This window comes from Takifugu rubripes, chromosome 17 (assembly GCF_901000725.2).
Source record: "Takifugu rubripes chromosome 17, fTakRub1.2, whole genome shotgun sequence".
In the NCBI taxonomy this organism is placed as follows: Eukaryota; Metazoa; Chordata; class Actinopteri; order Tetraodontiformes; family Tetraodontidae; genus Takifugu; species Takifugu rubripes.
Genome location: NC_042301.1, coordinates 2,709,413 through 2,723,063, shown reverse-complemented (window position 1 = coordinate 2,723,063; position 13,651 = coordinate 2,709,413). Strand labels below are relative to the sequence as shown.

Below are 13,651 nucleotides of genomic sequence, written 5' to 3'. Positions count from 1 at the left end.
ATATAAAAAGTCTTTAAATGAAATTCATGCAGTGTCAACTTAAACCCCACAGAGGCTGGAAATGTTTCCTTGGAAAAGCTGACTGGTGGACTGCTGTGCCCCCCCCCCCTCACACACACACACACACACCCGTTGCCGAGCTGTAGTGCGGAGGGACAAGCTCATTAGCTCAGGTCATTAGCAACACATTCTTCGAATGGCTTTCAATGGATTAAAGAATCTAAGCTTTTCATCCACGTTCTTTTGGTGAGAGACTCCCTGAATCGGTCAAAAGTCCACTCTCGCTATAACTCTGTCCTTCCTTCACCCCTGGACGGAGCGAAGACAAGAGCGAAGGGCGAACATCACACAGTCGTTGCAGGACCGATGGGAGCGATCGACCACGGCGTGGACGGGCGGCGGGAAGCTGCACAGCTATTTTACGCTGTTAATGCATGTTTATTTATGCTGTTTGCTTGCCAACATCTTTTAAACATGCTTTAGTTTAACATTTCCTAAAAGGAACAGGCCTCCACCCCGCTGACCTTTCTGACCTTTTGACTGGTTCTAAACTACCCTTCCTGCCAACTGTGTACGTTAAAACAATGTCAGTTGATTAGAAATACTTTGTTCAAGAAAACTATTTATTTTAAAATTCCACTCTGATTACAGAGCCTGTCATAGCACCAAAACAGCTCTTTTAATGGGGTTCTAAATAACTTTTTATGTTTCATGCATCTGAAAAGAATTGGCAAAGATTATATTTAATAATATATGTAATTATATACATATATAAGCAGCAACAATAATAACAATAAGTGAAATGAATAAAATAAGTTTACTTTTATTCATGTCAGACTTTGTGACCACAAGGCGGCAGTATTTATCTGTTTTAAATCACTGCGCTATAAAAGTGAAAATCAATGCTAAAACAAATATCACAAAATTATGATGAAATAAAGGATGCACAATCTTCAGCCACCTAAAGGAAATCATGAAAACTAAAGAACAAAGCAACCAGCCACCTCTTCCTCCTCTACTCTTCATGTCCGTGTTCTCTCCCTCAGTCTGTCTTTCAGCCACATTTTCATTTTTAAAAAATATTTTCCTGCTACACCTAAATATACAAGATTTCAATTTAAACAACAAAAAAAAAACCCTGCAGTAAACGCTTTGCTTAAGAAATTGTATATTTTTGCATCATTCAGTGGAGGTTTTGGACCCTTGACCCTGCAAGATGTGTGTGTGTGTGTGTGTGTGTGTGTGTGTGTGTGTGTGTGTGTGTGTGTGTGTGTGTGTGTGTGTGTGGTTGGTTGGTTGAGTAAATAAAACTAATCACACCTTTTTCACTTAAGTAAACAGGATTAAATGAATTCTTTTGGGAAATGCCAGTCCCCTTTTAATTTTGATTTGGTACACAGAAAAACACACTTCCCATTGTGTTACTTTATCTGAGCAGCTGATACACCCAATACCCCATTTCCTAATACCGTAAGTACTCTCTCTCTCACTCTCTCTCTCTCTAACAGGTCTTTATTAAAAAAAAAAAAAAAAAAAAATTTCAATACAAGGAAGGGAGTGGGACTGTTCCTACCGGACTATACTGTAATGTATGTGTGAGCTCACCGAGTGCTTTCTCTCTCTCTCACACACACACATACACAAAGACACAGACACACACACAAACACACACACAAACACACGTGTGCCAACGTTTAGCCCTGTCTTCAGTCGACCTGACTTCTTATTCCAGACTAAAGCTGAAGAAACCATTGTTCACTATTGATTCTTAGAGACAAACAAACAGAAATGTAATGCACAAATAAAAGACACAACCTTGGTAAAAAATATCAACAAGCAGTGAGAGACCACAAAACCATTGTTATTGAGGATGAGAAGGAAAGGCCGCAGCTTGAGAAGGAATGGGGCACCGGTCAACTTCACCGGTAGACGACAATATTTAACTCCCTGTTCTTGTGCTCAGGAGATTCTTCCAGATGAGGAAAGGACACCTAACAGCCCAACATGTCAACAGAACCATCAGGAGAATGTAATTTGGAGTTGTATGGCTAATATTGCATAGATAAAATACCCCAGTGTTTATCAATAAAGCTGAAACAAGTCATGAAATGGAGCCCTAAAGAAGGATCGGGGGCCCACATTCACTGACAAAGAAGAGCCGTGTGAAGCAGAGTAGAGGTGTGTGTGGAGTGGGCCACATTCTCCAAGCCAAGGCTGGTCCCACAGTTGCTACAGCCGTCCTAAAGTCTGTGAAGTTAAAGTTTGCTACAGTGCAGGACCAGAGGACAGAAGAAGGAAGGGATAGAAGACCTCACCCTGAGGAGCTCCGTTCCTTTGGCGATCAGTACCCAGACCCAGGGGACTTGCAGAGAAGAGAAGCGAGAGGCACCTGTATGTGCTGGTGGACTTCATGGAGCCATTGATGGCTAATGCCAGCAGTGTTGGGTCTGAGAGTGCTTAAGGAGCACAATGGAACTGAGTTCCATAATATCCAAGTGGGCCAGAGGCACCAGCACGATGGGGTTGGATCTGCAGTAGGGTGGAAGATGGAGCCAATGTTCTATCACCCCCTTCCCTTTGTCTACAAGGAGGGGGGGCGGGGGTTAATGAAATAAAGTCAACAACCTATCGGGTTATTAATGACAGTTTTGCCGTTTCCTTCTGTTGTTATTAGTGGTTAGTAGAAGAAGAAGCAGCAGCACCAATTATAGTATAGTATAACACATAAACTCCATCATATCAGATACGTTAGTAATACATAACATCCAGTACACTTTATTTTACATAAGGTACATGATACAAAAATATTGATCACACTGTAATTTCAGAGGAAAAAAGAAAGAAATTGCAGCGAATGATAAAATAACTTTTAATAAATTATGTAATCAATATCTGACATAAAGAATACTGCCATAATTCGCATATTTGAAAAGACAGTTGTTTACGAATGTTCCGTCTTTTTCTCTCCTTGTCCTGCACCAGTTCTTCTCAGAACTCTTCCACCGTTTCTGGGTTTAGGCGGGAATCTCCTCCATTAAACTGCTGTTGTCTCATCACTTTCCCGATGGTTCGATCATCAGGATTCACACCTTAGCTGCCAGTTCAGCTGATGAGGATACGCAGAATCAGCAGGTCTCCAAACGAGAGTCGGTAACGTCTACTTGTTGTGGTTTCTATGACTTCGTTGTGATGTTCTCAGAGAAGCCCCTGCTGATGCTCAGTCGATCCTTCTCCAATGGGACGGCACGCAGCGGCACACTTCCTCGCTGAAGGAGAAACCAGGGTCACACCTTTGCCTCCTCGCATCACAGGGAGGCCTGAGACAACTGGAACAGAGGAGACAAATCAAATGCCATTAAAGAGGAGTAACACCACGTTACTCTCTATATGCAGATGATATTTTGCTTTATATAACAAACTTGTCTAGGATTACAGCTCTGCCTTTCCTATGATTCTGCCTGTCAGGACCAGGAGAACCTACATCCAGTCATGACTGGGACCTGGACTTCCTGTCAGACAGACCACAGATGTGGTGTTTGACTCTTTTGTTCATGCATCTGGCATCATTTGTTCCATTATATTGTCAAATATTGCTAGCTTCAAGGCTCATATCAGAATAACTGACAGCCTGCTTATCTGAATTAAAGGTAACAATCAAATTTCATGATGTTTTATAGGGATGATTTGCCGTTGGTAGACCACAGAATATTTATCTACGATGAAAGCAAAGGCACATAAGTGCCCGATCCCAGACACACCAGTCCTGCTGCGACATTACACTCATAAATCACTTGAAACAAGGGGTCACAACTAGACAGGGTAGATGGATTTGTGTATGTGTGTGAACTTCCTCCACTGTGGGAAGAGGAAATGGTTAAGTGACAGCCAGACAAAGTCATTAGTACAATGAGATCTTATATTACACACCAGTTCCCTGCTATTGCCACTTACTACTCACAGACAAGAACTTCACCTAAAATGTGTGGGCGTGCGTGTGTGTGTGTGTGTGTGTGTGTGTGTGTGTGTGTGTGTGTGTGTGTGTGTGTGTGTGTGTGTGTGTGTGTGACACTTTAGCTGAAAATGATGTAATTAAATGGAACCAAAGGTCAAATATAACCATGGAACCATATGTGGAAGATAAAAATTCAATCGTTACCTGCAAGTAGCCCGGTGAAACCTTTTTCCTTTCAGGAAGCACTTCTTTGGTGACTCGTTACACTCACAGGAACATTTGGTTTTATTGAGCGGCTGGTGCCTCGGGCATGTTCTGGTGCACATGCACTGACAGCTCTCCTTGTTGAAGACATGGTTTGGCGGGCAGGAGGAACCGGGCAGCGTGTTGCAAACGCACTGGCAGGTATTCAGGTCGAGGTGGTGGTGGGGGCCGCAGTTGTTAGTCGGAACGTTGCGCTGACACACGCACTGACAGGTTTCCATATCGAATTCTTTATCTGGGCCACATACATCTGTAGAGAACACGTCTGGAGAGAAGGAAGGGCAACTGTGAGGTCTGGAATAGAGTCATTCGGTGACTCAGGTAGGAAGAAGAATAGAAGAATACCAGTTTAAGGAGGCAGATCCTACCCTGTTACTGAAATCCACAGAGGGTCATTAGGTTTGCTCAGCAACATTTCAGTCTCAGTTAATTAGGCATTCTAACACACTAGATTTAAGCAAAAAAATAATTGGATAAGATACAAAAGAAGGGCTAAAGAAAATAAACACAGCAGTTGTGTTGGTAAAATAAAGTGGAGGGATCACATCAAAGTAGGGCTAAATTTATCTGATATTTGTTGCATATTTTAGCAACATTTAGCATAGCCACGCCCTCACATTAACAGGCTATGCTGCAAATAACACTGGCAGTAGGAAGAGGTAGCTCATGATAGTGCTGTATGTGTCACTGAAATCAGGCTACAGCGGCCTAGCACAATCGCCGTTCCTCAAGAAACCTCTGCTAGACTTGTCATCGGTAGACGGGCTGGCTTGCAGGCTCGTCATGCATCATCCATACCTTCCCAGACACACATATTGAGAAAGTTGGGAATTTTTCTGACAGGCGAGTGAGTCAATGTCCTTAGAAAAGGGTTGAAATGGAGACGAAGGGTAGCTGAAGTGGCCCATTATTGGCCCATTTACAGTAGCTTGTGTGCTACTGTGAAGGTATACCTATAAATATATCTCTGCTAATACCTTGGTGCTGTTGGGGTCTCGGTGAAGTTAGAGGTGGAGAGGAGGGGCTGTGTCGTACATTAGTAGTCGTGCTGACGCATCGACATTGCCGACTGTTCCATGTCTCACCAGGAGGGCAGCTGCTGTTTGCCATCGAACACCTTCAACAGAGAAAAACCAGAGTGGTCAAGGAAGAAGGATGGAAGAAGGATGCATCTTTCAGTTCTTTTTTTTATTAAATTGCAAGCAATGCACTTTATGAAAGGATGACGGCATGGCCATAAGGTACAGCACTCTCCTGGTAGGGTAAGCCTGGTTCAATCCCCAGGTCCTGGCCTGTGTAGATGCTATATTCTACTCACGCTCACCAAGTGTGCGAGTGTGTGTGTGTGCATCATAATGAGTAAGATATTCTCTGCCACCATTGTATGACAGAGTTTGGCAGGTAAAAAACGGAGCCATAAACACTGTCCAGAAAAACTATAGCCTCACAGCAAGAAGGCTGGGCTCCATCCCCAGTTACAACAGCCCTTTCTATGTCGGGTTAATATGCTGCTCTTTGTGGGTTTCCTCTGGGGGCTGCGGTTTCCCCCACCACCAAGAGTCCAGGTTGGGTTGATCAACAGTGGCAGCTCAGACTGACCCTACGCCTGGCCCTACTGCCATGATGACAAATATGGAATGTTCTAGATACGATGCATCAAATGTCTGGAAACCCTTTGATGACTGAGTTTTGTCTGTGTCCTTGTCCTAACCCTAATTGATCCTAATTACCCTCATGTGTCTCACCTGCCTGTAAGTGTCTCCTTGTGTATTTAAACCTGCTTCGCCTTCCCTCCTCTGCTTGACTGTTGTGTCAAGCGCGTGTCTGTGCTTGTTGGTCCCGTTTGAATGACATCAGTTTGGTTTATTTGAGTTGTTGACCTGATTCCCAGTCGGCTCATCCGGTTGAGTCCCGTAAGACAGTAGATTTGCTTGGGGATTCATTCCCTTTCCATTGTTAGACATTGTAAATAAAGCACAACGTTATTTCCTTTCTTCGGTTGAATATGGTTGTCACATTTCCTTGTTCCGTGTTCCTTGTTCCTTCTACTGAGTTTAATATAGTTACTTCATTCACTCACACCTGCAAATTATGGCAGCCAGTATTAATAATAATACTCTGGCTTACACAATGGATCAATGAGAGGCCAAGCTCAAAGCCTTGGAAAAGAGACTTAATTGGATTGACAGGATCACAGCCAAGTCCTTGAAAAGGAAGTGAGGGAAAAATTTACCCATCAATAAATGGACAAATTTGATATCAAAGTTCAACATTTACATGCTGTCGACCTGATCCCCATTTGGGCGCCACTGCTTGCGCTGCCTGACTGTTTGGCTTTTGCTGACTAATTCCTTTTTGCTTTTTTTCCACGTGGATCCAAAAGCTAAAAAATCAACATCAACTAGTATTCTTGCATCCCTTAAAAAGATGCGAGTGTGTGAGAGAGAGAAACAAGAGGATGAAGAGTGTGTTAAGGTTCCATTGAATAAAGGATGTAGTAAAGCAGTACAGGTGCTTACTGGGGAAGGGCTCTCCTGATGATGCTGTGAACTTGTTTGTAGATGTCTAGTTTGGAAAGGCAGCTGCACTGGGTGTGGTTGGCCACACTGATGGTTACTGGCTTGGGCCCTTGTGTAATCGGCACTGTAATCTCAAAAAGCTGAAGGGAAAGCAAAATACAAGCGTTAATGAGAAGCAGCATCCTAAAAAATGAGGGGAATTTTCAAGCACAATGCAAATGCAGTGACCACTTTTTTTTCAATTTTGCTGGATGAATTAGCTGTGAATGGCCAGTTGTGCGATAATTATGGCATTTGTAGGATAAATTCACCCGATTTTAGATCAATACTTCCAAATTTCCCTAAATGTACGATAATCTGAGAAGGCTACCTTAACTCATTCATTCATTAAACCCAATCAGGACACAATTATTCCAATAACAAATGTATTTATACTTGGTTTGGATATGGATTTTTTTTTGGGAGGGGGGACACAGCTTCATTTGAACCAGAATACAACACATTTGTTAGTGTAAAACAACAATAATGTGATTCTGGGCCACAGAAAAGCCTTTGGTTTCCTCCACAAACCAAACACTTGATTATATTAGCTTATAAATATGTGTACTAAGAGCAGCAGCATAACCAGTAGATCCTGACAGCTGTGTAGTTTTGTTAGCAACTTTAATCACACTAGCTGGATTCCCCACATTCCTGTTGGATGTAGATTGTGAAACCAGGGGTAAAAAATACACACACACTAGATTTGCTCCTTGCTGACACCTCAAAGGCATTCAAAGCTGTCCCCACCCCCGACTTAGAGACTCTGACCACATATCCATCATGCCAACACCACTCTAAAACACCCTACAGGGTGAGTAAAAACAGATAAGGGTGTGACTGGCTGGACCATTTTTTTTAAAAATGGTGAAATGCTGCAGCGGCTCAAGTGGGGACGCCACAGCTACCGCTCCCACTCCATTCTTTTGCACCTAAATAAAGACGCTACTGATGCCAGGAGCTTGGCAAACGTCGATTGTCTTCATTGTTCAGTGCTGAAACTGCCTCTGCTTGGCCTCAACCCTGCTATGTGCTGGGGGAGCTTGGATTTCCTGAGTTCATCAGCAAAAGCGATGAAACCACGTACAGGGAGGAGGTCTAACAATGTTGAGGGAAAACAACCCCGGTGTGCCTCAGGTTAAGGGGATGATCGTAGACTTCAGCCTCTGCGCACACTTGTCAGCTCCTCCCCGGTGGAGAGAGTGGGGAACGGCCACAGACAGTCACACATTATCGCCTGCTCCATGAACACCTCTGGGATATGAGAAACATTCTCAGTACCAGCATCATGAGGAAACTGAAGTGACAACAACCCCCCCCCCGATAACATTCTAAAGGTGAATGGGTGGTGAGAGGAGCAGAGAGGATCATGGGGGTTGACTTCTGTCCAAGACCTTTATCAGAGTGCCTTTCTTCCATAGGGCACAGGACATCAGCTAAGACCTCTCACACCCCCTCCATAATCTGTTTCTGATCCTGCCTGAGGAATGAAACCCAAAACAATGGGTTTCCTAAACAGCTTCCTCCTACAGACAGACTGCTGAATACCTGAATTAACTGACTCTGAATCTCTTTGGATTGTAATTTCTAGGTAGAGACAGACTTTTAGCTCTTTAAATAAAGTTCCAATGATACTTTTGTTCTCATGCGTCCCTTTGAATCTTGTTTTCTCCAGCATAACACTGTTGGTTTTCACTTAAAAGTACAATCTTCTCTCTCTGTACATGGTAAATGTTGTTTCGGTGTTTTTTTGTTGTCGTTGCCGAGGCATTAATCTGGCCCCTGGCTCATAATTCCTTTTGGATCTCTTGATTTGTTTCATTTGTAGAAAAATATATGAACACTCGTTGTGTCTTTTGGGTAATTGTAGAGTAAGCATTGTATATCTGCACTAAATGTATTCACTCTTGGATAATAGACACTGGATAAAACTGACCTGAAGTAAAATGTATGCATGAAATGTACTATAAAGTAACCTATATTGGCGCATATTACATTTCACAGGTTTCTGCCAAGTAGGTTTCAAGAATGTTCACGTTTACAAATTTGCTGCACTTTACACCACTGTTCTATTATTTATTTATTTAAGTCAAAATATTAACACACGTTTGTCCTTTTAGAATTCAACATGAAGCGTCAAATGGCGCGAAACAATGAGTGAGAGTGGCCCTGAAAGGACAAAAGGAGATTGGTTTGGGCTTTCACACGGTGCCGACAAAGATACATCCCCTTACGCAACGCCATTGTAAAGACCTGAAAAAAGAAATGCTGAGAGCCGCTTCAGTCTTTTAATCCCACAGTTGAACGGATTGAATAGGAAATAATTAGTCTCAATGACTCATATTCAGACTGTAAGATGACTTCAATACTGTGTCTCTCCCTTCTCCTAATTAGGTTGTAATAAAAGGAGCCTTCAGTTTCTGACCTTATGAGTGCTTACCGCACTCACAAAACACACACACACACGCACACACAGCTCACGAGTCTCTCGTAAGGAATTCCACAAAAAAAAAAAACACTACATCTTGTTTCAATAAACAGAGGAGGTTCTGTAATTCAAGAAAGGTTAAATAAGACTGACACGATGAAAATCAAAGCACTAAATCTGTGTGAAAAGGTCTCAGTCACGCTTGCACGTCTGAATTTCTGCTCCTGTCCTCTGAAGCTCTTTCAAGATTGGTTGGAGAGGCTGGGAGAACCCAAAAACCCTTCTGCCCTGACCTGTCACCCTGTATTTCTCATGCATGGATACATAAAACCAAGATGCTTATATAATGCCGATAAAGACTTAATTTTGGATTTCCCACACACCCACTTACGGTTTTGCTGAGGTATCCTGTGGAGATATTTCTGCATTGTTTGTCCTCAGAGTGGCAGCATCCTCCACATCTGTAGACGGACACACATGGTGGTTTATAGAATATGTTGGTGGGAGCCCCAAACTCCCTGCCCACGTCGACACACACTTCCCTGGGAACGCATTGTGTCTTCCTCCATTCCGACTCTATGCCTGCGTAAAACAAGCAGGAAGTCAAACGTCACAGCCGTCAAACGCTGCAGCTGTGCACACAGATGACGTCGCGCAAATCCGAGGCACAAGTGACAACATGGTGTGGACAGGTGGACGATGTGGACAGGTGGGCGTCGTCCAATCGCTTCGCTGGGAGCAGAGAGGCTACCTGCTAACTGGCGGAGATCACTGGCCACACACGTTCATAACTCAGAGGCACGTCTTCCAGAATAATCTGGGGTTTATTAACTTTTGGAGGTTAAAACGCTTCTTCTGACCTATACAGTCCTGAGGGACCAAACATATCTGGGCTACTTATTCCTAATAAAGGTCACAGGGGTCGCCACTTGGAAGAACCCCCTAGTCCATTATGAGGCACACACCAGTCACTCACACAGAATCAAACCATGGCTGCTTGGTTCAAGGGAAATCTGACATCAAATGTCGTACTTTTCAGGACATCCAAGTTGAGGTAGACGGCAGAAAAGACTGGATCCTCCGCGGAAGCTGGTGGCTGCTGCCGTTCAGCGAAGCGGGATCTGGATGATGCAGCAACTGAGGAGAGTTTGGAGTTGCACTTCAGAGTGGCCCAGTAGGAAGGATAGATGAGGGTCATCAGCTCATCAACGCTGGAGGCGGAACGCAACCTCTGCTCCATGTCTGGCCTTGGAAGAGAGTCCTTAAAGAGAAGAGAAGCGTTGAGAGAGAATCCTTTCTCACCTTCTCACCTTCTCTGTGCAGGTACCACAAGAAGCAACCCTAATGGATCAGCATGGTGGAATTTAAGCATCCCAGTTCATGCATCCACACACACACACACACACACACACACACCACATTGACTATATACACACAAGCACATTCTGGTTGTTATGCTAATGTTACCATCAATTGTATTGTTTCATTGTTGATGAATTTCAGTGCTGAAATCCTTATTTTGAGATCTCCGAAAGATCACTTTGAAATAACAAGCTCTTAATCGGTTGGCAGAGCGATATAACGTGTAATGCAGTAGGAGAGTGAAATAACACTGGAGTCTTCATGAGCCGAACCAGTAAACAGACATTTCTATATTTTTTGTTTGTTTGTTTTTTGGGGGAGGGGGTTGTTGATTTTTTTTTCCTCTTTTTGCCTGTGTGCTCAGACAATTGACTGAATTCTTCTTGTCTGACAGATTTATGGCTGAGCCCTTTGAATGTTATCTCACTTCCTGTCCTGCCCGGCTCACTGATAAATGTCAAAATCCACACAATCAATCAAATCCGAACAATATAAATGTTTGCTGGAAAAACTCAGATCTCTCTCCCTCACACACACTCACAAACATACGGACATCCCTGTACTTCTATCTTTGTGAGGACTTTTGTAGACATCATTAAGCTCCTTACCCAAACCCAAACCATCACAGCTAACTTCCTGACCCTAAACTAAACCCAATACTATCCTCGACCCTTGACCTTACAACCAGGTCTTACAAACAGGCCTTTGATATTGTGTTCACCTACAAAAAAAAGGTGCTTACTTCCCACTTTGCTAGTAGATTTTGATACTCAATATGTAGAAATTACAGCGACACACACACTTGACTCTGCTGGCTGTTTCAAAAATGTCTGTTTGCTTCAAACAAAGCCTTTCCATTCAAGAAACTGGACACAGACACTACTCATAGAAATAAAGAGGAACATCACACAACCCAGACCTTAAAAATGTAAAATTTTCCAGTTGAAAATCTTCAATGATTACACTGTGTTATTGAATGACGTAAGAAATCACGCAAAAGACATTCAGTGTAAAGATAAATAAGATCACATTCGGACTCAACAGCAGCTGGACAACTCAAAATGCGACTCGGGGGGGGTGAGCCCCATCTGTCTGCGTGAGCTCCCTACAATTGGGACATGATCCTGATAAAATGACAGCTGGTCTCCTGGAGAGGCTTCTCCCAGGCCTGGATTAGGGCATCGGTCATCTCCTGGATAGTTTTTGATTTGTTGTGGCTACATGATTCATGTCTGGGGAACAGGTGGGACAGTCAACAGCATCAGTGCCCTCTCATCCATTACAGTACTACCATAATAAAATATTATTGCTCTGTGTATCCCTCCCTAGACCATCGCTGGACTAGGACCCTTATGCGGAAAAGAAAGCGGAGTTCTTCCAAAATAAAAGGTTGGCACCTAGTCTGATAGTTTATAGCAATGCTTTCTTCATCAAATAAAGTTTCCCTCCCTCCACTCAGCTCAAAGCTGCTGTTTGGAGCAGCTAATATCAATGTTTAATCTGGGAGTTTGCCATCCTCTCTGTGACTGACTTCTGGACTTTCAAACTGCCAAACCACAAGCAGTTTGGTTCAGCAGGCGCACAATAAACACCTCTCAACGCGCTTGAGGTCCCTCAAAGATGAGCGCTCGGCCCACTTCTCTTCAGCCTGCTGACCCACGCCTGCACACCCAAATGCCGATGAGGCCGCGTCATCAAGTTTACGTTCTAACCATCGTTGGTGGGTGTTATCAACCATAAACTGGACTTACTCTACAGGAGCTACAGCAGGCTGTACAGTGTAATTATTAACAACAGTCTCCTCCAAAATAAATGACCTGCTCCTGAGTAACATTAGATTCAGCAGAGTATTACTAGATTAGTAGGGATGAACAGCACAGAGGATCTTTAATGGAGTAACACCAGAGCCCCACAGGCCAAGGAGGTAGAGTAACATCCCTACAACGTTCGCATATTAAAGAGAGCACCCAGAATGCCCTTCTACAGGGGGCACCCCTGAATTTACCACAGCCCTCTCATCAGCATAGCACTCAGCATTGTGGATGCCCCCATCCCTCCCTGCTCCTGCTTAGGGGAGAAGTTCAAACACCCTGAAAATCAGCTTTTGCCTCATTTTTATGTCCTTTGGTACGCTGGACAAGGAAATCCTGTATATCAGTACACTACAGATGAAATTCAACCTCTTGTGTCTTTCTTTTAATATATAGGTTATTATGTAGGTCTGTCTGTGTTCTTCAACAACACTGCTCGGCAGCAGCGGAAAGTATGCAGCATAAACTCCACCGTTTTTCAAATAAAGGCAGCAAACGAGAGATAAACCACCAGGTTGTGTCGAGCGGGTGTATTCAGGTGTGTGTGAGAGTGTGTTGCTAAATTATTGAGCACAACAGCGCAGACTCGGTTGGTGGTCTCACGGGTCAGTAGCTTTGGTTTGATTTTTGTTTTTCCTCCCTGGATCTGCGTGCACGTGTTTATTTAGCCATCAACTGACCCAGAAACAGCGTTTGGAGCCACATGGGGCCGTGATGCTTTGATCAGTCCATTTTGTCAAATCCCAGCTTCTTCTTCTCCTGTAAAGGAAATCTTTTATGTAACGGGAAGAAAATAAGCAACTCTATATGATCCTCCATGCTTCAGATAAATACCATCATGTTCGCAAACATGTGGACTATAATAGGGATCGAACCAAAGCAGTAAATAGTTCAACAAGGCCCCGGTTAAGCTTAATGCCTCTTGGCCCCTCAACTGTGACAGCCTCACTTAATTATACATTCTATCCTCAATGACCCTCGGTCACCTTTATTCAAGGGTCCCCTGCCCCCAACCAGGCCCACACAGCGTAGGACCGAGCCCGGCGACCGATGAGGTCTACAGGTCAAGCTTTCGAGGGTCCACGCCGAGCAGCCATCTTTTAAAAAACGCTGACTCACCCTTCATGTGTCCGGAACAGCGGGATTGATTTCATTCTTCAAATTGTCGTTTTTGCTGACAGCGTTTCACGTTGGAGACTCTACGTTCAAGCACGGATTGAGGTGCCCCCTCTGATTATTCCAATAAGATTGGGGGAAAAAATGAAATAATTGATTA

The 13,651-nt window shown here is 43.6% G+C and overlaps 1 protein-coding gene across 4 annotated transcripts in view; it reads right to left on the bottom strand.

Moving 5' to 3' along the window:
• Nucleotides 1-2,747: 2,747 nt before the first annotated feature.
• Nucleotides 2,748-13,651, bottom strand: part of vegfc (vascular endothelial growth factor c) — a 17,405-nt gene continuing 6,501 nt past the window's right edge. For 2 of the 4 annotated variants that reach the window (XM_011612341.2, XM_029851177.1), the window contains exons 2-7: nucleotides 10,235-10,463; nucleotides 9,594-9,784; nucleotides 6,736-6,875; nucleotides 5,194-5,333; nucleotides 4,157-4,481; nucleotides 2,748-3,326 (exon numbers count right to left, since the gene is read on the bottom strand). In XM_011612341.2, the coding sequence (XP_011610643.1) occupies nucleotides 3,218-3,326; nucleotides 4,157-4,481; nucleotides 5,194-5,333; nucleotides 6,736-6,875; nucleotides 9,594-9,784; nucleotides 10,235-10,463 (1,134 nt within the window). In that variant the 3' untranslated portion in view covers nucleotides 2,748-3,217. Of the gene's footprint in view, nucleotides 3,327-4,156; nucleotides 4,482-5,193; nucleotides 5,334-6,735; nucleotides 6,876-9,593; nucleotides 9,785-10,234; nucleotides 10,464-13,494 lie in introns of all 4 variants that reach the window. The other 2 variants (XM_011612342.2, XM_029851176.1) reach the window with 2 other exon arrangements.